General features: G+C 37.8%; 3 protein-coding genes and 1 long non-coding RNA gene across 5 annotated transcripts in view; 2 read left to right on the top strand and 2 right to left on the bottom strand.

The window, feature by feature from the left end:
• Positions 1-4,387, top strand: part of LOC134790990 (ras-related protein Rab-5B-like) — a 30,236-nt gene extending 25,849 nt beyond the window's left edge. For both annotated transcript variants that reach the window (XM_063762032.1, XM_063762033.1), the window contains exon 6: positions 183-4,387. The gene's annotated coding sequence lies outside the window, so the exon portion shown is untranslated. The remainder of the gene's footprint in view (positions 1-182) is intronic.
• Positions 1,805-24,513, bottom strand: LOC134791033 (uncharacterized). Its single transcript, XR_010144231.1, has 2 exons — positions 24,419-24,513; positions 1,805-1,921 (listed from the first exon to the last, which is right to left on the bottom strand). It is a non-coding gene; the product is annotated as an uncharacterized LOC134791033 (long non-coding RNA).
• Positions 11,564-11,938, bottom strand: LOC134790357 (death-associated inhibitor of apoptosis 1-like). Its single transcript, XM_063761125.1, has one exon. It carries the CDS (start codon positions 11,936-11,938, stop codon positions 11,564-11,566), a length of 375 nt encoding a protein of 124 aa, XP_063617195.1.
• On the top strand, positions 15,509-24,186 carry LOC134790356 (ras-related protein Rab-5C-like). The gene is made up of 4 exons (XM_063761124.1): positions 15,509-15,772; positions 17,571-17,643; positions 23,453-23,669; positions 24,128-24,186. Exons 1-4 carry the CDS (start codon positions 15,528-15,530, stop codon positions 24,184-24,186), a joined length of 594 nt encoding a protein of 197 aa, XP_063617194.1. The 5' UTR covers positions 15,509-15,527.

Raw genomic sequence — 24,513 nt, 5'->3', positions numbered from 1 at the left:
AAGTAAACAACTTGATAAATAAAGCTGACAGACAAGTAGGTATTCGCTTTTTATCAATAAAAGTATCCAAAAAGTCAAGAAATCTAAAATTAAACTATGTTTAGAAAATTATTATCGTATTTTAAAAGCTACATTGCACTACTTTGTTAACTCTGTTAAAAGCCTTTTTTGTCAAATTCCAGATAAATTCGCTACCCTGGTCGGGCGCGCTCGGCGCATGATCCGGTACGTAGCCGCGGCGCCCACACCTAGCTATAATACACGTACGAGATGTAATTAATAAAAGATATATTTAATTTGGTTCATGTTTTAGGGCGGACATAGCGCGGGGACGGCGCGGGCGGCGCGTGTACCTTAGAAAGGTGTACACAATACCATACTACGACCGTGTACACGTATATTCCGAATGTATTTGACTATCTGGGGTAAATTAGACTAGTATGTTTTTGTATCTGAATAGTATTGATGTATAAACAGGTACAAAGACTAAGGTCAGTTGGTATACGGTCGCTGATGTCGTTTTTTATGGAGGGTACACACATATGTTAATAACTCGTAGTTACAAAGCTATTTAATATATTAAAACATTTACCCTATAGGGTAAAGTCCCTGCGTGTCCGTACGCGTGCCGCCCGCGCCCGTTTTAGTCTAATCTACAATTTAACAGTTAAATACTTGGTTAGAAAGCTTCACGGTTCTCAAACTTCACTTATTATATTTTAACCACTGAATTTACTTTTACACGCTTTCATTTTAAACTCTCCGACCGAAGGGTCGCTCCATCGCTGTCCAAATTGTGGTGAAGGTGCATTTACATTCGTTCACTCACATCATTCGATCGTTCATTGTCATTACAGTGTCAAAGGAAACCAATAAATCATTATTATAAAAAAAACCGCTTATCTGGCGCACATTTATAACCTAATAAAGTATAATTATTGCAAAAAAAAAAAACAATTTATTAGAATCTATGACAAGAAAATATTCTAAACATGATTTACTTTTTTTACCCGTGTGACTATTGATATCCATAATCACACAGGAACCTCTATTTAGTGTCCATATTGTCATTTTAAAGTTACAATAACACAAAAAATAATTTTATTCAATCGAGCTGGATTCTCGACAAGGAATATTATAATCATTAATGAATTATTATCATGAAACATAAATGAAAGACCAATGAAAATGATAACTATTGTCTATAATTTATTCAAAAATAGTACACGCTTTCATTGTTCTTGTGTAACTAATGACTAACAGAGCTCTGTCAAATGTCACGGTTTCTGTCACTAAACTAAAATCCCGCTCACTCGCATCACTCATGCCTACTATGATATATCAGCTCACCACCGCCCTACACTAGCATCTCCATAAAGGTCTACAAACTGAACTTTTGATTATAGCTGGCCAGACTGTCACTAATGACAGTATACTACATGTCTTGATCATTCAGCTAATGTTGATTTGAAGGGACGCGTGCAATGTCAGGATGGCCGTGTCGGACATGGTGAATTATATTTACAACTGGTAATATTGATATTAAGATAATGTTCCTTTAATGTCAGTGCAATATACTTTTTAGAAAGGGATAATAGTTTATATTTAACGACTTTCTTATTGCGTTTGTATAAGATCGTTGTTTTACAAAATGTTCACATATTCGTTTTAACGGTAGTTTTTGTTCTGGTCAGCTAAATCAATAGTTAACGGGTAATAATCTTCTGTTTCAAGTAAAACTTGACAGTTACAATGGAGCGAGCACAACTAGTTTCTTGTCTCTCTTACTCTGTACTTTATTTAGAGAGACAGCAACTGTGTGTGCCACTTCAGTGTTGCGTCGTGTGGGGCGTCCTCATACACATGTGCATAGTTATTTTAAATTAGATTTACATCTCAGTTAGGACGTTATTTTATACACCTAATAAAATAATCATTGGACAAATTTGTTCTATATTAATTGTATTAGTATATTTTCTGTATGATTATATATTTTTTAAGAGAAGTGTTACTAGAGGGGGTGTTGTGGCAGTTAACTTTAATGTAAAGGTTATTATTTAGCATTCCACTCGCCGCTTGCTTCGCGAGTTTATATACAGGAGGGAATTTGGTGGCGCGCCATATGTTAAATGCCAGGGTTTTTAAATATCCGATTTTATTGTATCCGTTGAAATTGTTGCAACTTTGCCCATTCGGCTTCATGCTATTTCGGGAAAATTATTTTATAATCCTTAAATTTTGAGATTATATTTTCCGGGCAATGATAAAGGGTGGGCAAAGTTGAACGATTTTGGGTAATGTAATTTTTGTAACATCTTTTGAGCTTGGCATTATGTAAGCGACAGTACTCTTTATTTTTGGTCGTCTGTGTGCATCGCGTCACTCGTCTATAGGTAAGTGAAGGGAACGTGTGTAGAAACACCTCGAGAGTGCAAAGTCCTGACTTCTTGGCACATTTGAACCGGCTGCTAGGCATGCTTTTTACAATTTAAAATCTATTTCAAAAAAGGCAAAGTTGCTTATAAAATACAGTAATAGGGCAAGGAACTATAGATGCAGATATTTATCAATGATATGGGGATTATGAGGCGTTGTCTAAGTATACAAAGAGGTGCTTCGCGGCCGGTCCGAGAGCGCCTTAAACTTGTATCGCTTAGATTGTTTGTGATAAACTTAACCGCAAAAACGCGTGAAGCTATATTTGTTATTAAAAATGTCCCGACATGTTGTATAGTCCCGGTATAAGATTAAAATAGGGCATCGGCGTTCTAAGCCGCCATATTGAATACTTACACACTTGGTCATATCAAATGAAAGCAATCTTCGGCGCTATTTAGAGCCCTGAGTACATGATAATAAATTAGCATGTGATATCAAACTGTATTTATCAATATGGCGCCTTACGATGTGCGGTGCATAGGATAACGAAGATATATAATGTAATACATATGGGGTTCCGAATCATATGTAAACTATAGTGCTTTGTAGTCGACACTCGCGTCCTTGCGTTTATGGCGGAGGTCGGTTTGTTTTTTATTACACTTAAATAACGTGTAGTATAAATACCATTTAGTAAATTGTATTATTTTTTCTTCAATTGTAAATTGAAACAATTTATAATTTTTCTTTTTCATGTTACATGCTCAAAAATGTTTAATATTGCCTACTATCCAGATCTCAATTTTTTTTTATTTTTTCTTATGATGTAAGGCTGAATTAAGTATTCATTTTGTAAGATAACTTTCCCTTAGTACGTGGGCAAAGTTAAAAATTGGCGCTTCCTTAATTTAAAGTGTAATGAAAACCCTATAGTTCCCTCTGCAATAGACGCAGCACGCGGCGCAACAACGTTGACTGGTGCCCGTCGCGAATATTACATATTGTTTATGTATGTCATACGCATCGACGTTGAATTATTGTTTAAATTGTTTCTATCGCGGCTGCACCACTGCAACGTCTTAGTAACACTGAGCTCCCACCGACGGATTCTTGGTGTTCATCAGCAATATATTTTATAGGTGAAAATGTTGTAAATGTATTCGAATTTATTACCTTTCTTCGAAATTATGCCTCTAATTTCCAAAACTTCAATATAAAGGCATCAGTATGTTTTCACGTTCAAAATAGCAATGTCGATGAGCGTGTGATCCTGGCTGGTGGGGCAGAGTGGTTTTGAATTCAGTATAACATAGCCTAGGACCGCGACAAGATAATGAAATTAACTTCGACTGTTCTCGCAAGGTTGCACCGGTGTTAACGGAACTGTGTGGTACTTTGAAATATTGCAACTTTGGCCAGGGGCAATCTTGTAGATACCGTAGAGTGGGGCTAGAAACGTTGAGGCCAGATATCTGTTTGATTGCAATAAATAGTTAGAAAAAAAAGTTATATCCTGTAATATTTTTTTCTTCAAACTATTTTATACATTCTGCCTCAAAGTTTATATAGCTCATAGTTACGACACGGTATTTTTCTTGTTTGCTGTGGACTGTATTATACCTTGGCAGAGCATATTATTTAGAAGTTTTCAAATTTATTTCTTATAAATAAATAAAGTAAATGGGGTAAATATGGAACTAGTGGGCAAAGTTGCAAGTTTCACCGACAGCTTAATCCGTGAAACGTAACGTTTGCGAGCCAGCCGATATGTCGCATCTATAGAACGAAAGATCAACTCAAAACAAATGCCAATTTGGTTTCTATTGGAAGCAGTTAAGGTTGAATTTGGAATGCATTTGTTATGTGACTTGTGCTCTTTAGTTGTGAAGGCGCGATAGTACTGGGGACGAACGGTGACATCCAGGTCAAACTGTATGTTTTTGTATTGTGTAAATATTTTGGATTTATTAAGATTATTATATTGAATAAAAAAAATATTGTAAATGTATGAAGCGTTTTATTTGAACATACACACAAAAAAATACCCTTATCCCTCAATGTGCATTACAATGTACACTCTGTTTCAATCTAATTTGAACCTTGCTAAAACTACATACATTTTCATTTCTTTTGTTTCATTATTTTCTAAAACAAACGATAGTCACCCTAATCGACTGTACAACAAGGTTGAAATCAAAAATAGGGAAACGTATGGTGGGCCTTACGAGGTTATGTTTCAACGCTAACTAGTATTCAGGCAAAAAGTATGGAAACAAACTTCGTGTTGCTGATTTAAAACCTTTTTTCCACTAAAAAGCCTTCAAAATAGCAGGAGATCTAAGGTCCCGTTTTCTAAGGGGACCTTGCATTTTGGAGACAAAGCAAACAGCTTGGAACAGGTGTTCCTGGGGGTGACCTGAGCTGATTAAGCCCGGTTGCCAAGAGGTTCCCCCCAGTAGGTGGGCAGGGGAGGGGGGGTAAAAGTGCCTCCGGCGCGCCTCACTCTAAGCTTTATATCTGCATACATCTCGCAACTATATCAAGTTTGGTGTCATTTTCGTATAATTCGAGGATGAAGAATTCATTTCTGTGACTAAATTTTCACTCACCCATACAAAAAATTCGAAAAATTCAAAATTCAAAAAAAATCTTTAGAATTTTTTTTCGAAAATCCTCTACAAAATGTATACTATGAGGATTTGTTCTAGAAAAAAAATACCTGTGAATAGCACAGTTCTCCTACTATACAGAATAGTAAACTTGTCAAACATTTTTTTTCATAACTCTGTTAAAAAAAATGTTTTGTGTCGCGCGGCGTACTTGCATTGTAAGAGTGGTATGCAACGTTTAGGATTTTTAAGTATGTTTAGATGATTTCTGATAAGTTGTTATTCTTCTGGTGGTAGATTACATTAATAAATTACTTCTGGACGTCATATATATACAAATATAAATTAAATATATAAATAAAGATGTTGGGAAAACTTTCGCTAATAGAGTTAAGTATTATAAATGTGATAAAATTAACATAGGAGATGTTTGACAAAAAATGCGGATTAAAATAAGATATTATATTGTTCGTAATTGCCATTACATGCCCATGGGACTATGCATTTTAGGTTTTTTTAACGCAGTTGCACCTCCCTGCGCATTTTGTTTTGCAGCGGCAACGAATAAGCTCTAAACAAGCAGCAGCCGCCGCAGGTAGGCTTGTCCATATGGGCTCCCAATAACCTTGTTGTTTGGACCAGCCCCAGTCAGCAGGGCATGGTGGCTGTTGCTGTGGGGCTATAATCTGTCCCCAAACATATACCAAATCGCGCCGTGCGCCAAAAACCGCCGTGTCGCCGAAATAATTTTCAACCAGGTTGACAAGGTGCAGAAAACCCTAGAGGAAAAGCAAACCGCTCTATGTGCGTTCCTTGATGTTGAAGGTGCTTTCGACAATACGCCCACAGAGACCATACTCAATGGTATGAAATCAAAGGGAGTAGACGATACCACCAGATGGGTACATAGCATGCTCTCAAACAGAGTAGCCACTCTGACCATCAATACTATATATATAGCATGAATTTTATACCACTAAAGGGTGCTTACAAGGAGGCGTTTTATTCCCACTATTATGGACCCTAGCAGTGGACCAACTTCTTGCAATCATGTCAGGCCAAGACTTTGATACACAAGGATATGCCGACGACCTTGTAGTCATCGTCAAAGGCCCTTGCCTCAACACAATATCCAACCTAATGCAAGGAGCTCTAAACACAATATTCAAATGGTGTAGAGAAAATGACTTGTCCATTAATCCGAGCAAGACTGTAATAGCCATTTAACCATTCACAAGGAAACGGAAGCCCGATAAACTCACAAAACCAAGACTTAATGGACAAATAATACCGTTCTCGGCAGAGGTCAAGTATCTAGGGGTCACCTTTGACCAAAAGTTAACTTGGAACCCTCACCTGAGAAACATTATACAAAAAGTCAAAATGGCCATGTGGTCATGCTGTCGAATGGCAGGAGCAAGATGTGGCTTAAGATCCGAATTGCTATGTGGTTATACACAGCGGTAGTGAGGCCAATTGTCACCTACGCCTCCGCAGTCTGGTGTAACAAAACCAGCCAAAAGACAGCAATAGACACTCTAAACAGCCTGCAACGCACGGCTTGTTTAACAGTAACAGGCGCCTACTCCTCGACACCGGGAGCGGCCCTAGATGCACTGCTGGACATCATACCACTCCACTTGCAGGTGCAAAAGGAGGCCAAGCAGTGCGTCTACAGAATATGCACGCTAAACAGGCCAAAATGGCGCTCTCAGGCATTAACCAATCTAAAGGCCTGGGTTTTTGCAAATAGAGCCCTTAGCATGCCCACTGATGACGAATGTCATCTCACCAAACTGTACACAGTAGAAATACCTCCTAGAGACAAATGGATCAACAACTAAATGTACGTCGAAGAGGGAAGCCACATCTGGTATACAGATGCTTCCAAGAAAGGCAATGATGTAGGATGTGGGATCTATGGTGAGAGATCTAAGCTCAGAGCTAGCGTCAGCATGGGCACATTGGCCTCAATCTTCCAGGCAGAAGTCTTCGCCGTCAACAAATGTGCGGAGATCAACCTGGATAGAAACCTAAGACACCAGCTTATCTACATCAACTCAGACAGCCAGGCTGCTCCGCTGGCACTAGAATCCCTTGAGTCAAACTCAAAACTAGTCCAGAACTGTAAAACAAACCTAAATGCACTGGTTTACTCCAACAAAGTTACACTTAGATGGGTACCAGGGCACTCCGACATTAACGGAAACGAAGAAGCGGACGAACTTGCTAGAAAGGGCGCAGACACACCCCTGGTCGGCCCAGAACCCTTCTGTGAAAGCACAAAACGAGATGCATATTCTCTGCTCAGCAACTTAGAAAAAACGAGAGCAATCGATTGGTGGAAGTTCGTTAAAGGACAAGAACACTCGAAAACTCTGATCAAAGGGTTCAACAGCAAAACTGCTAAGGAGCTTTTAAGACTCAAAAGGCACAAAACCTGCGCGGTGACCAGAATACTGACTGGACACTGCAAGTTGAACAAACATATATGTTTCAAATTGGCAAGAAACAAGATGCGACATGCAGGTTCTGTCAGGAGTTAGAGGAGACTGCAATGCACATTCTCTGTTCTTGTGGACTACTAATGTCAAAAAGAAGTACCTACCTAGGGCGACACGTAGTGCAACCCTATGAGGTACAAAACATTACGGCCCAAAGAATCTGGAACTTTCTGGATGCAACGGGCATTAGTAATGAACTTAAATAGATCAATGCTGGTCAATGCGACACTCAAAGGCCCACAACACCACAATAATAATAATAATGTCCCGCGGGGGCAGCTTGTGGCGAGCTAACGGTGAGTGACGACACCGCGGACCCCTATTCCAGAGGGCCCTGTCATCTGGCCCTCGCCTCTGTGCTTGCCTTGATTGGCCGGCCAGAATGGAGTCGCAAGAGCGGGACCTATGCTCCAGGTTGGAAGTGTAAAATGTCATAACGCCGGCGGCCTGCTGAACGGATAACCGGGATCTGGCTACCGCAGACTCACCTCTCGACAACCTCACAGCCACTCCAAAGTGTTGCCCTGTTGTCGCACTGTGCGTGCGGCCATTGCGGGGCCCACTCAATGAGTTGGCGAGTCACCACCTGTCATTTACAATTTTGAGACTGATTGTCACGGCAGGTGTCCGCTAGTCTCTCCCATAGCCCATTATCCAGTCCATCCAACTTTCAAATCTATAGCCCATGACCTTAGTTCCCATCGCAGCACAAAAGTGCTGCACTGTAATAGTCTTTGCACCTGGCGGGGACCATCTCCGGATGTATCACATTGTGCGTTGGGGGATAGTATCCACCACATGTATCCCTTGCTTTTAGATTAACGTGCCTTAAAGGGCCTCTGCGCTGTTGGCTTCGTCCCCACGTACGCCTCCCAAAGGTCCGGGACCCCATGGTCCCGAGATATGGAAAAGACATGCAAATAATAATGTTAATTTTATCACATTTATAATACTTAACTCTGTTGGCGAAAGTTTTCCCAACATCTTTATTTATATATTTAATTTATATTTGTATATATATCACTTACAGAAGTAATTTATTAATGTAATCTACAACCAGAAGAATAACAACTTATCAGAAATCATCTAAACATACTTAAAAATCCTAAACGCTGCGTACCGCTCTTACAATGCAGGTACGCCGCGCGACACAAAACATTTTTTTTTAACAGAGTTATGAAAAAAAATGTGTGACAAGTTTACTATTCTGTATAGTAGGATAACTGGGCTATTCACATGTATTTTTTTTCTAGAGCAAATCCTCATAGTTTAAATTATTTAGAGGATTTACGAAAAAAAAAATTAAAAGATTTTTTTTGAATTTTGAATTTCTCGAATTTTTTGTATGGGTGAGTGAAAATTTAGTCACAGAACTGAATTCTTCATCCTCGAATTACACGAAAAAGACACCAAACTTGATATAGTTGCGAGATGTATGCAGATATAAAGCTTAGAGTGAGGCGCGCCGGAGGCACTTTTACCCCCCCTCCCCTGCCCACCTGCTGGGGGGAACCTCTTGGCAACCGGGCTTAATCAGCTCAGATCACCCCCAGGAACACCTGTTCCAAGCGGTTTGCTTTGTCTCCAAAATGCAAGGTGGTGGACCTTAGATCTCCTGCTAAAATAAGACATCGGAGCAATGGAATAATAGTTATTTGTTTTACAAGGGGCAACGATGTTTAACCCCTCTTGCTAATATTGAGCAACCGAAAGATTCTAAAATTGAACCACGAGCGTAGCAAGTGGTTCGAAAAGTGGAATTTTGAACGTTGAGTGAGCAAGCTGGGAAAGCCTGGAAATGATACTTTGTTTATTAACTTTATGCTGGAAATTGAGTTTTATCGCGAGAAAAATGAGTAGGTATGTTATTCTTCAATAACTTGTGCAGTAAGTAAATAAATATTATTTAAAGTACATATGGTGCTACTTTCAACATAAGGAAACAACTCAAAATTTGCATTTGATTACTTTGCCCCACATGTGGATAAAATGCAACTTTCTGATTTTGAACTGATGTTTTTGAACAATCAAGAGAGCCTTTACCAGTTGGTATGGTGAAAATATATTTGATATACAGAATCATCCATTACAATTTAGATTAAACAACAAGAAGAAAAATACAAATGGTTTGAAATATGATGCGGAAGGGTAGAAAGTAACACCACAAATATAATGACGTCCAAGCTCTGAACCAGCTTGGAAGGCAAAACAGGGTGCAACTGGTATGGATCCCAGGGCACGAGGGATTCATAGGCAATGAAAATGCAGATGAACTCGCCAGAGCCGGATCTGTAAGTAAACTTATAGGTCCGGAACCATTCGTGGGGCTCTCACAGGGAACCATCACAACGGCTATTAAAGACCATACCAAGACCAAACACCAGGAAGAATGGGATAGTCTGACGGGTCTAAAGCATGCAAAGCTCTTTATGCAAGGAATAGACTCCGGCTGGAGCAAAAAGCTTTGGAAACTTAGCAAAAGACAACTCCAAATCATAACGGGGGTGTTTACTGGCCATTACGGGGTCAAAGGATTTCTGGCCAAGATGGGACACTCTGACAACACCGATTGTCGTATGTGTGGCGAAGAGGAAGAGACAGTAAGACACTTAATGTGTGAATGTCACGCCCTCGCCAGACAAAGAATGAAGGACTTTGGAGCAGGATACCTGGAACCAAAGGACTTTAAAACGCTACCCATGAGCTCCATCATCCGACACATGGATATGGTGGGAAAAGCTCTTGAGTAGTTGACGGATCTCTTCTAGGGGGTAACTGCACAAAAGATCCCTATGGGTCGAAGTGTATCCGCAAGGGCCCCCGAAAACAATAAGATATATAAGATAAGATAAGATAAGATAACACCACAATAGTCACGTAAATAATGAACGCTTTATTGGTAAATTGTTGGCCTTATATACCTACTAGTTACATCCTTTGTTTGAGTTCAATCATGTGGAATCATGTGGAACATATTAATATTAATTGTATTTTATTGTGTCGTCTCGAGTTACATTGGAATGCCAATTATTATTGAAGCGTGAAAAAGAATTATAATTTATCTATTTGTCAGCTGATCAGCTGTGATCAGCTGTGTGGCCTCACTACAACTCTCTCCTTTTTTTTGAGACAAAAATAGTACATTTATAGAACTATTTTTGGTTTACAAGTATATGTACTTAATTCTATGGTATACATTTGGTTCTTAAAAATTATCTCTTGGAATATTGGAATATAATAAAAATCTTAATGCTATCTGGATATACAATTTGCTATATGCCTATCACTAACATTACATTCTTAAGATAGCTACTGAATACATTGTTGCATTAACATGTGTCTATATTATGCGTAGGACACTCTTTTAATTATTGTATCTGGTGGTCTTAAGGATTAAGTGCTTGTAAAAAAGAAATCTATTCTAATAGTGTTATAGTGTCTATTATTTTCCTGTTTTTTTTTTCATCAGAATTCTTGCTCGTGGTTTGTGGAAAATTGTTTGATATTGTAAGAAATAATGTAAGCTGACTTCGTGATACTTGTCACGTGTCTTTTAAAAAGTACACAGCGCCTTTTAATAGCGCTCTGGTCGTCCGACCTTTTTTTTACATACAACGTATGTAATAAGGATACAAAATTTATTATTTATTATAATGCGCTAATACATATTAATGTATTATCAGACAGTTTTCACACATCGGAACACAAAAACTTTCCGTGTGCCCAAGGACCGCTGCAATTGAGAGCTCGCTCGAATTGTTTTGGTTCCAAGGATTATTGCCTGGCTGTATCCTGGTGTACCTTGCTTACATCATTTATTTCCACGAGCTACCCAGTTTTGAAAAGAAATCATTGTTTTGAAAACTTAAAGCATAAGCATAAGAGTCACAATAACTTTCAGCTGATCAGGCTAATTGTTGGTTGCAACACTTATCTGATTTTTTTTATTTTATAAGTTTATAGATTTGATTAATAGATTATAGATTACTTATACTTAATGATAATTTTAACTGTATGTTTAATAAGGCGAGAAAAAAATAATCTTAAGTAGTTGGTGTGCTTGCTTACTTGTTAGTTTTCACAATCGGGTACCGTTTTGGGGATGACGCACGCCTTCGATATGACCTTCTGGACGTAATCTTCTCCCTTGACGAGCTGAACGTACGCGCACCGGTCGAACCAACGCATGTGCTGCTCCCACGGGACGTCGTCCTCCTCCCAGTCCTTGAGTCCTCCGTCGCAGTAGAAGCACTTGGTCTTGTCGCTCTGGCAGGTGTAGTAGAAGCCGGCCTCGGCGAACTCCTCGGGCTTCTGCTTCATGCTCTTGGGCCAGTCTTTGAAGGTGCGGAGCCGGGCGGCCTTGGTGTTGTAGCGCGGGTGCGGGAGCACACTGGCTCCGGCGGCGGGCGGCGCGCACATGCCGCACTCGTCCTGGCCTGTAGTCATCTGGTGCTTGCTGTTGGGCCCAGGCGGTGTTGGTGGGGCTGGTTGGCTGGCTGGGCTACTGGGCGGCGTCTAAACTGGGGCTGCCTCGAGAAGCCCGACTGGCAGGGTCGCCATGAAGTATGATGCGGAAGGGTAGAAAGTAACACCACAATAGTCACGTAAATAATGAACGCTTTATTGGTAAATTGTTGGCCTTATATACCTACTAGTTACATCCTTTGTTTGAGTTCAATCATGTGGAAAATCGCAATGAATCATATTAATATTAATTGTATTTTATTGTGTCGTCTCGAGTTACATTGGAATGCCAATTATTATTGAAGCGTGAAAAAGAATTATAATTTATCTATTTGTCAGCTGATCAGCTGTGATCAGCTGTGTGGCCTCACTACAGGTTTCAATTATATAAGTAAGTAGGTAACAGCATTGTTTAATGATTTGGCCTAAATAGGCTATCAAGAAATCAACTCTAATTAGCTAATTACATTTGTAAATGAGTTGAAAGTAGGTACCTACCAACTAAACCTAAATGGTGATATGATTTATGGAAGGAATAAACATTAAGTAATGTAGTACTGTTGTTTTAGACTAATAATACTAGGTAATTACTAATATATGGTTCTAATCATAATGAGCTCATGGAATATTGGTTTCGTAGTGTTATTTGTACCATTTTCAACAGTTAATTGACCATTCTGTAGCCTTGTTTCAAGCAGATAACACCATTAATTTTAGGGTATTGCTGTTAGTGTTAATACATTGTCTTATTTTTGTTATTGTCATACTAACCCTTAATAAACTTAATAAGTTACTACCTACCACGCCACACCATCAGTCCACCCACCACCAGACCAGTTCGGGGACCAGTGGGTTTCGACCAGTGAAATCTGTGTGGAAACGTCGGTAAATAAAGGTAACAAAATAAATTCGCGATAGACCCGGTTGTAAATGTGTTCAAAACGCAAAAGTTTTAAATGTTAATAAGTTACTCTACTACTCATTCGATTCGACTATAAAACTGTTATAAAATAAATATCTAATTTCACCATCCCAAGGACTACCGAGAAATAGATTTTTTTAAATTACATTGGGTCTATTCTTGATTGTTTATTATAGAATATTGTAACAAGAAATGTGCTTTACGTTTGCGGTATGGCAGGAAAAAGTGTTTACGTTATAGGTATGTACCTACTTCCAAACATTACTATGTTCACTACCTATTCAGTCCTTTTTTCCTTTTATTTAAAGGTAACTTTACGTATATATTTTATTTACACTGTGTCTTTAACTCAGGGAAATCGTTATTTGACGTCGTTATCGACTTTTCTTCACATCGCTAAATATCTTGAGAACTAGGTACTTATTTTTAGGGTTCCGTACCCAATGATTTTTTTAGTATTTAAGATTTTTATTATTGTACATATATATATGTTCGTTTGTAAGGTATGTATCTACGAGGGGGAATCAAAAAGAAATTAGAAACGCTATGATATCATGGAATTACAGGTATCCTGTTATTTTTTACTTTTAGGCAACCTCTTTATTAGTTTATCTGCGTATTCAGTATTAAAAAATCTGGCATCTTCGTCCATAAAAAAAAGAATCACAATTTTAGGTACTAATTTTCCTTTTTTTTTAGTTTATCGCTAGTACAGCCAATTTTTAGGAGATTTTTAAGAATCAAAGAATGTGAAGTACATAATTGCAAAAGACATACTCTTGATTACGCAATACGCAACTCTTTAATTCAAGCACAAGATTCTGCGCAGCATTCTTGGGAAACTGCATGGTCTGAGGCCCAAAATCATCTTAAAATTAGGTATTTTATTTAATTGCGTTTTTCTTAAAAAGTTTCTTCTGATTTTTATTGAACAATGTTTGATAGGCCTTATTTTGTATTTTCATATTTATTTTTGTGGTATGTTTACATTATTTCTTCTGAATTTAACAAATAAATGTGTGAAGACCTAAAATTACTACCTTTAACATTGAAAGGACATCCTAGCCTGAAAATTAAAATTTACAAGCATATTATTAAATACTAATTCATTCTTAAAAACCCAAGTTTTAATTTAAGTACCAATTTTTATGACTTCTTCACCAAAAATTATGAGAAAATCGTTCCTGAATGATCACAAAAACTTGCCTGAATCTGTCATTGTTTATCGATAACATAAAAAGTAATTAATTTATTTATGTTTTTACTTATGCAATTTATTACCAAAAAGTGATGTATCATGACCAATAATCAAAACGTATCATTATGTGTTTAGCTGATATCAATTCTAAAGACTTTTTGATGTACCCTCGTATGGGCCTTAGTAGCCTGAAAATAAATGCCTTTTCACTTCTCATGCTCAAAAAGTGCACCTTTATGTCGTGCGTAGACGACATAAAATCGCATTTTATGCTCTAGAGCATAAAGTAAAATCGTCTATGACGACCCTTATTGACTTAGCAATAAAGTCCAAATTCTGCCATACAAACTGCCAGCCCTGCCGGCGCGCCCCCGACCAGCGCTCTCCCGATCGGCGTGCCCCGCGCCTCCGACCGGCCCAAGAACAATTTTCTTTAGTCTTGAATAAATACGTTAAAATAACCTAAGGGGTCATCCATTAATTACATCACACGTTTAGGGGGAGGGAGGGGGTCAAGAAAATGTGACATATTGTGACAAGGGGGAGGGGGGAGTCACAAACTATGTGACGTCACTTTTAACTTCATCAATAACCGAAAATTTATTTAAATTATTTTATTCGCTATACAGTTAAATAACAAGTTTTTGAAACAATAATCGTTTTTATTAGTTTAATTTTATTTCTTAATCAGTGTTGGGCTGTTGGGTTATAAAATTACTAAACTTTTTCGTGTGTCAAAAATATTTTGATAAAATATTAAATAAATAATTGCCGATTTCGTTGAAGAAATGTGACGTCACACCGGGGGGAGGCGTTTGCCAAAAGTGACTAAGTGTGACAAGGAGGGGGGAGGGGTCAAAAAACCTAAAAATTCGTGTGACGTAATTAATGGATGACCCCTAAAATATTTGATTTTTTGTATATTTTCCTCGCAATCGAAGTGAAAAGCAGAGTGTACAACAAGGGCATAAATGTCCATTTTTACCCTCGTCTACTATTTTGGTCTTCGCTTCGCTCAGACCAAAAAATTGCCTCGGGTAAAATTGGGTCTCTTTATGCCCTTGTTGTACAATCTACTATTCATTTCATTAATTTCAAAGGGTAAAACGGGACCCTATTACTAAGACTCCGCTGTCCGTCCGTCCGTCCGTCCGTCTGTCACCAGGCTGTATCTCAGGAACCGTGATAGCTAGACAGGTGAAATTTTCACAGATGATGTATTTCTGTTGCCGCTATAACAACAAATACTAAAAACAGAATAAAATAAAGATTTAAGTGGGGCTAGCTCCCATATATCAAAAAACGTGATTTTTGACCGAAGTTAAGCAACGTCGGGCGGGGTCAGTACTTGGATGGGTAACCGTTTTTTTTTTGCTGTTTTTTGCATTATGATACGGAACCCTTCGTGCGCGATTCTGACTCGCACTTGCCCGGTTTTTTTTATCCAGGCGATGGCGACAAACAGAAGCGGTGCCGCGCGGCCGAACGGCGCGCCGCAGACCAAAGTGTGCAAGCTGGTGCTGCTCGGCGAGAGTGAAAGAGGCGTGGGCAAGTCCTCGCTGGTGCTGCGCTTCGTCAAGGGCCAGTTCAAAGAGTACCAGGAGTGCACGATCGGCGCCGCCTTCCTCACGCAGACCGTGTGCCTCGATGACACCACCGTCAAATATGAGATTTCGGACACTCCGGGAAAGGAGAGGTGAGTGAACTACATAATACATAGTATACATACACCCCTTGTAGAAAGAAACACATGCGGTGTAACTACACAGTTCGGTTTAAATTGTTTTTTAAAAGTGGACGCCTTTTCAAAATTTCGAGTTAGGGGTCATCCATTAATTACATCACACGTTTAGGGGGAGGGAGGGGGTCAAGAAAATGTGACATGTTGTGACAAGGGGGGGGGGGGGGGTCACAAACTTTGTGACGTCACTTTAACTTCATCAGTAACCGAAAATTTATTTAAATTATTTTATACGCCAATATACATTTAAATAACAAGTTTTAGAAACGATAATCGTTTTTATTCGTTTAATTTTATTTCTTATTTTATATCAGTTTTGGGTTATAAAATTACTAATATTTCTTTTGTCAAAAATATTTTGATAAAATATTAAATAAATATTTGCCGATTTCGTTGAAGAAATGTGACGTCACACCAGGGGGGAGGGGTTTGCCAAATGTGACCAAGTGTGACAAGGAGGGGGGAGGGGTAAAAAAACCTAGAAATTCGTGTGACGTAATTAATGGATGACCCCTTATGGGGCCGATTGCATTGAAATGTACGTACCAAGACCAAGAGTCGATGCTACGTTTTCCCCCCTTCAACTGTTGGGTAGAGAATGCCTTTCAAAGTGACGCAACTGGCGCCAAGTCTGAAATGAGTGTGAAAGAGATCTTATCATGCTACAAACCAGGGATGTAACGGATGTGGTTTTATCGGAACCGAAACGGAAACAGATGTTTTAAATTTTGTTTATCGGAATCGAAACCTAAAACGGAACTGGAACAGAATCGGAACCTGAGTGATAGATACATAGATAGAGGTGAACGAAATGTTAAGGGTAGGACTATTAAAAACAAAATTCCAAATCGAACTTGATTTTGATTTCATTGTTCGTTTTTTTACTCACTAACATTCGCCACACACAGTCAATAGTCAGTACTGTCTATAGGTACACATTACACAACACAATACCTACATACGAATATGTAGTTTTAATTAAAATAACACGAGTAATACAAATAACAAATTAGTGCAGCACGTGGCAAGCGGGGCGATGAGCGAATGACTGGTAGAGTTAGACCAAGAAAAGTCTGCACCGATTTAGATAGCCCACGTAGTGCAAGTGTTATTTTAACCGTCAAACTTCTATGAATTTATGACGTATAAATAACACTTGCACTGCGTGGGCTATCAAAATCACTGCAGACTGATTTCTAATAATAAAAAAAATAAAGCTGTTTGTTTTTGATGTACGCCGCTCATGTCCCGCCGCCGCGCTAAGCATTGACATCCGATAAGTATATTTCCGTTTCAAAAGTAACGGGACCGGAACAGAAACGGGTGTGTAATATCAAACGGAAGTTCCGACTTAACGGGAAAGGAACCGGAGCTCTGTAACATCCCTGCTACAAACGTCGTTTTGCCAAAATTGTAAGTATCTGTAATATCATATAAAATATTAGTAGGTATATCACTGGTCTGATTGACAAATACAAATTATTTATTGTTTGAATGTGAGTAGGTAGGTTTCGGCGAATGCGAATTACCAGTTCGGGGCGATCTAAGTTACGAAGTTTCATATTCCTTACATTAAAAACGTCGCTCCCGATACAAACACCCTCTTTAAACCCCTTAAGGCACAAATTTTGAAAAACACTTCGACGTAAGAGGACCACCGCTTTTCCATACAAACGTAGTCCCCCATTTACCTCTTCTGATATTGATTGTCTATCTACTAAGTTGATATAATACGGAGTCGTATTGTCCACAGGTACCACAGCATAGCATCCATGTACTACCGAGGGGCACACGCCGCCATCGTCGTGTACGACATCACCGACGAGGTCAGTTTGTACATAATACCGTACCATTTTGTCCATTTTAAAGAAATAGATACGAAAACCACACGGTGACCGCGCCTTATCAATAGCCATGTCGCCCATGTCAAGCCTTTGGATGCCCTTCCGCTAAGACGTGCGGGAATCAACACATGGCATTGCATGGTTACCTATAGGTACTATAATCCAGCGGGGCGGAGAAGACAACCAATTAGGGCATGCTCCTGGGAATTCTCGGGAAAAATCATTCTCGGAATAACTAGTGGCTCTGTGAGCTGTAGACCTCGCGAGCAGAGCTTTAAATAACATGGTGCTAAGAGCTTTAAATATAGTAAATTAAAAAAAAACAATACGAAATTTATGTGTAAAAAAATACAAAAAGTTATATACAAAATATCACAGCATATAATTACCGGGGATCGAACCCAGACCCTCTGTGCAAACAGAAAAGCGCACGTTTACAAACTGAGCCAAATAGTTCTTAGATGGGTTGACGAAATTTAGGTACTCCTTCTTAAATTAAAATTAGTTAAAATTAAATATCTCAATACCTCCGAAACCAGCGAAATAAATGTTCTGAATTTTTGGCCATTAAATCTACAAACATATCTCAAAAAGAAAACACTCGTATGGTACCGATACCACTATTTGTTTAGGCGCGAGCTATCACGACTCCGCCATTTTTAAAAATTTCCAAAAACCGGATTGACAAAAAAAAATTATTTAGTCATAGAATCTGGTCACAAAATTTCATGAGAATCGGTTAAGAATTGCGACCTGTAGAGGAGAACATCCGGACATACGAAAGCAAAATGCCCGAGTCAAAACGTAGACCTTCGCTTCGCTTCGGTCAATAAAAATCTCGAAATATCGGGATATTAAACAAGGTTCGTATATTTAAGGGTCCACCTGTCCAATGTCTTTGTCCAATCTCAATGCATCTCACTCTCTCATTAAAGCAAATTGTGAGACGCAATACACATTGGACAAAGAAATTGGATACCTACCCAACTAGCAAAAAAGTCTCAGATTGCGCACTTTATAAGAGTAGTGAGCTTATAGCGCTCTTATTTTTGTTTTGAACTTATCATCGCTCTTATATTAGTCTTAGACAAGCTAATACGCACTTTAGTAAGTTTAGTCTTATTACCTAGTCTTATATATGTATATAAGAGCATTTTATAATACCATTATAAGCCTCTCGCTCTTACAATAACATTTACTAAGTCTCATTGAACTTGAGAGTACCTGGTCTTATATCCACATTCTCTAAGTTCATTTGATCTTATAATAGACTTTCTAAATGCTATTATAAGAATGTAAGACTAATATCAACATGGCATAATACTATTATGGGCCTCTCGCTCTTACAATAACATTTACTAAGTCTCATTGAACTTGAGAGTACTTGGTCTTATATCCACATTCTCTAAGTTCATTTGATCTTATATTAGACTTTCTAAATGCTATTATAAGAATGTAAGGCTAATATCAACATAGCATAATACTATTATAAGCCTCTTGCTCTTACAACAACATTTACGAAGTCTCATTGAACTTGAGAGTACGTGGTCTGATATCCACATTCTCTAAGTTCATTTGATCTTATATTAGACTTTATAAATGCTATTATAAGAATGTAAGACTAATATCAACATAGCATAATACTATTATAAGCCTCTTGCTCTTACAACAACATTTACGAAGTCTCATTGAACTTGAGAGTACCTGGTCTTATATCCACATTCTCTTAGTTCATTTGATCTTATATTAGACTTTCTAAATGCTATTATAAGAATGTAAGACTAATATCAACATAGCATAAGTTGAACACTGTAAGTACGTATTTTTCTGATCTTACTAAAGCTATAATAAGATCAACAGCAGCACTTTAGTAAGATATTAGAGTGATATAAGATCAAGACACTTATATCACAAAAGAGAAGATCAATATAAGATGGTTTGATCTTAAATCGTTTTTGGGAACACTATTGTTAGTATAAGTAAAGCAAGGAACCGTAATTTATTCAACATGGCCACATCATTTGTATTCAGAATGCTTAAAATACTCTAATAGTGCGCTTGAAAAATACACCTACATCAATGGCTGACTATCAATACAAAATAAAGAAATAAAATAATTATAAAAATATTCAAATACCATATTTGAGTAGGCGCATGAAGTTTGAAGTGTCTACTTTACAATAAATAATATTTTCCCATGTGAATACTTACCCTGAAACATAAACAGACGATGATAAACAGCACGTTATTATATTTAAACATAATTCATAAAAAGTTTGATAAATACTTACACTAATATGTTTTTGTCACGTTGCACTTAATTTCACCCGTATATTTATACTTCACAAATAGAATGTTTCAAACCAAAATAAGCTTATTTAGGCTTACAAGATTCTAACGTTCGACCAATATAAGCCTATGTAGGCTTACAAGATACTTACGTTCGACCAATATAAGCCTATGTAGGCTTACAAGATACTTACGTAAAAGCGATATTAGCCAAAAGCAGCTTAATATAGTTTTGAAAAAGATTACTGTGAATGCAAACAACATTCAATTAGACTGATATTAGAACGATATTAAAATAAATACGCTTATGCTTTGTGCCCAAACCCGGGCTTATACGATGATATAAAATCAATATAAGAGCGACAAAATTGTAGTCTAGAGACTGTTGTTAGCGTGATTTTGCTAGTTGGGTAGGGAGCCACATACGGCGAAAGAGAATATAAAAGTTCTCCGCTGTTGGGAACAGTGTAGGCAACCGTCAAGGCGAGTCTCCAGATGGACAAATCGGGTTATTCCCACTAGTTACCACCAAGTTCTTACCAGTGGTAACTACTGGGAATTTTTTTCCCACCTTTTACCACTGGTAACTACTGGTTAAAAAAATCCCACTAGTTACCACCAACTCGGCTTGGCAGTTACACGTTCTTCCAATAAACATATTTTCCAAAAGAATAAAAGTTAAATACAAAAAAAGAAGTGTACGAACAGTACCTAATGCCCCTCTGGTAGAGTGTTATTACCATCCCGCTAGCGTGGGTGTTTAAGCAATCGAGCCAACCAGCGTAACATGACCGAGCGATGTACTACCCGAGCGTAATTGGAAGGCGAGCCTATGCTGGTTAGTCCGAGCAATCAGCCCATCCGAAGCGCGCCCTAAGCGGTTTTAATAACAACCATGCCTTTTAGTTATTTAGCCTGAGTACAAATTATGAATACCTACATATTCCAGGTTTGCGTCGTGTTATAATAGAACGAAATGAAGTAGCGGTAAATAATAAATTGAAATCAGTTCTGTCGGTTTTTGACTGATTTGTTTGTTCGTTTGTATTAAATATGTAACTCAATTTACAGTTAATAAGATAAATTTAGTCCGGATAATAAATTAATTTCTATTTAACTAGAATGAGACTCTTCTATTTTAGTTTTTACACTTATACCTGTAAAGCTGTTTTAATATTTTTGATCACTTTTAAAGCAGTTTACTGAATCACTAACTGACACATAATTATTTATTACAGCACGCTACATTTATACTATACTATTTATACTGTTTTTATTAGTATTGAATTTTAACAATATTTTGGTGGTAACTACTGGGAATAAAAATTCCCACCTTTTACCAGTGGTAACAACTGGGAAAAAAAATCCCAGTAGTTACCACTGGTAATAACTTGGTGGTAACTAGTGGGAATAACCCGACAAATCAATAACTAAATACTCCACATCACAGAAATCCAGAAAATTCTGATGTGTTGTAATATATTGCGCTGTAGAGTTAGCGTGGTCTAACTCTAGTTGTGTTTGCTAAAGACCAAAGGGTCTAGCAGGCTAAGGAAGAAGTGGCCCCTGTGACGAATATCGGATTTTTATAATGTCATTTGTTGGCTATCTTACAATATAGAAGGGTAATTCTTATTCTTATGCATTTTTTGTGTAACACGTAAAAATAGCATGTATTTTTGTGAAAATAAGTAAACTCTATATAAATATACTTAGCAATTTACCTCTAGTTTTAGGTCAACCTAAATGTATTGTCCTAAGAGTATTAGAAACATACTTATTAAAAAAAAATTACAAGTGCGAAATGTCACGGACCGTGTAGTGTGACTTCCCCAGATTTTGTGATATTTGTTTTTTTTTTTGAAAAAATATGAATTGATTTTGCAATAATTTATATCAAATATAAAACACTAATCCTTGTTCTACAACACTGTTTAAAAATTGTATGGATTTATAACGATTTTATATAATTTTAAACAACATACATTTTGTGATTAGATTTCGCGTCACCACCGCGCGTGGTAATATAAACATGCGGTGCTCGGTAGAAAATTATCTTTACTACTGGCAGCCTTATTAAAGTTTTTTTTTAGAACAGCAACACTGTGTTGTTGTCAGGTTTACAAATAGCTGAAGGGAGAACTTTTGTCTAAAATTATTTATTTGTGTTCATTTGAAAAAACGGTCAACCTTAACTCGTCTACGCCGTGTTCGAGTTTTAAAAGTAAGTTGCTGTTTCACGTTATTGTTTGTAACATAAGATATACCTCATACATTGCAGATTAAGCTAATTATTTAACATTTGCAAAATCAAAGGATATATATCGAACATGTTCCAAATTGTCACGACCGTGGCCTCAAAAATCTGTCACCGCCACGGACTTTTGAGTCCACGTTCGTGACATATAGACACGTGGTCGTGTCATTCTTAATTCGTTTGATTAATTTAGAGGCACATGCACTTTTCAGAAATGCATTTTTATTAGCTACAGATCATTTGCTATTATTGCCCGACTGCCAAAGCTAAAAAAAAGTTTTTCGCTTGTATGTATGTATGATGTGTATCGAATTCTTTGTGACGCTCTACAGCCTTTATAGTTTGACGGATTTCAACGTCTGAGCTGTTATTAGGTTTGTCGTAGTCATAGGAGTGACTTAGGCTATTTTAAAATAACTATATAAATCAAAATAGCCGAGTTGGCCACCAAAATGCCGAAATGTCACGACTGAGGGACACTTTGTCACAACCGTGTTTATACTTACTCATTTTATTTACCTTTCCTGAGGGTATTAAGCTTGACCATATGAATCAAAAAATTGCTTTTTGTATGTACTTTTGATATATGTAATAATATGTGAAAAATAAAAATGTTCATAAAAAAAAAATTTTTTTTGGATACAATTTAAGAATCACCCAGAAACACCTTAACTTTCAGTCCCCTATCTTGAACCGTCACCGAGATAATGTCAAATACGTCATTTTATGGACACATTTTTCTCCTGAACTATAGTTCGTTTTTTTTAGCATTAGAAAGAACTTGAAAGAAGGTAAGCGATCTTGACATGTCTTTTAATTGAAAAACGCTTTATAAAAATCAATAACTATTACATATGAAAGCAGAAGAATATAAATGAACGTATTGCTTACGAACGCATTGTTACATATTTGCCGTAACTTATTTTTAAAATGTGTTTTTCAATTAAAAGACACATCAAGATTGTTTACCTTATTTCTAATGCTAAAAAAAACGAACTATATATAAGGTAGAGCAATCAAACCATATCATAGCTACAAAGAATCCGTTTCTTTTCATAAACATTCCCGGCCGGTCCAGAGGGGATGGATCTAAAACACGTGCGGAGTTGCAGATCGCGGGCCTGTGCTGTATGAACTTGTTTTCAGCGTTTTAGGTAGTTTTAACCCAACCGAATATTCGGTTCGGTATTATCTGAACCGAATATTCGTTTTCGGCAAAGTCCATATTCGGCCCATATTCTACAGGACACATTCGAGCGCGCGCGCAACTGGGTGAGAGAGCTTCAGCGTCAGGCATCGCCATCAATAGTGATCGCGCTCGCCGGCAACAAGAGCGACCTCGCCGCCAGGCGCATGGTCGAGTTCGAGGAGGCGCAGGCGTACGCTGACGAGAACGGCTTGTTGTTTATGGAGACCAGCGCCAAGACCGCCATGAACGTCAACGACATATTCCTAGCGATCGGTAAGTGCAGCTGAAATGTCGAGTTAGAGTCGAGAAAAAAGTGAGTTGAGTGGAAAGTGAGGGCATGGTCATGATCGCCTGTACCCGTTGTACACAATGAAATTTACAAATTTCATTCGAAAGCGTGACATGACCACAGAATAACTAATAGACATGACGCGACGTACGCGTTTGCGTCAAGTCTAATTTTGTATGGGATTTTGAGTTTCCAAAACGTCCCGCTTGGCGCGCTGTTCAAAATCCTATTAACCCAAACGTGTACGTCCGTCACGCTATCGAATTAAAATTCACACTAGGGTTTCTGATCATAATTCGTTCAGAAAAGAAGTTTTCGATTCGTAATATTATACATTTTAAGGCCAGAGTTGGGTATTTGAGACTATTCTGGTTAAACATAAAAATAAATCTTTTAAAATTGACTGGATCATGCATGTAATGAAATAAAAATGTTTTTTTAGCGAGGCGTCCAAAGAATGAAGGCGCCGCGGCGAAGTCTTCCTGCTGCAAAGTGATATGACGTCGGGTGACAATGCAATATTATGGTACCATCGAGCTGATCTGATGTTGAAGACAGGACGTGGCCATAGGAACTCTGTGATAAAACAACGCAACCTAATTGTGTTTGGGTTTGTTAGATTTGTCTTGATGAGTATTAGTTTAGTTGCTTGTGGAAAGAAAAGTACAGTCAGCGATAAAAGCTTGTATACCAAACATGAAATTTTTGCCAAAAACTTATTTTGTATAATTACCTAATAAAATAATCATTGGATACATTTGTTCTTTATTAATTGTATTACTTAGTATATTTTCTGTATGATTATATATTTTTAAGAAAAGTATAACC

This window comes from Cydia splendana, chromosome 5, assembly GCF_910591565.1.
Source record: "Cydia splendana chromosome 5, ilCydSple1.2, whole genome shotgun sequence".
NCBI lineage: Eukaryota > Metazoa > Arthropoda > Insecta > Lepidoptera > Tortricidae > Cydia > Cydia splendana.
The sequence above is the reverse complement of the archived record's forward strand: the minus strand, read 5'-3'. Positions and strand labels throughout refer to the sequence as shown.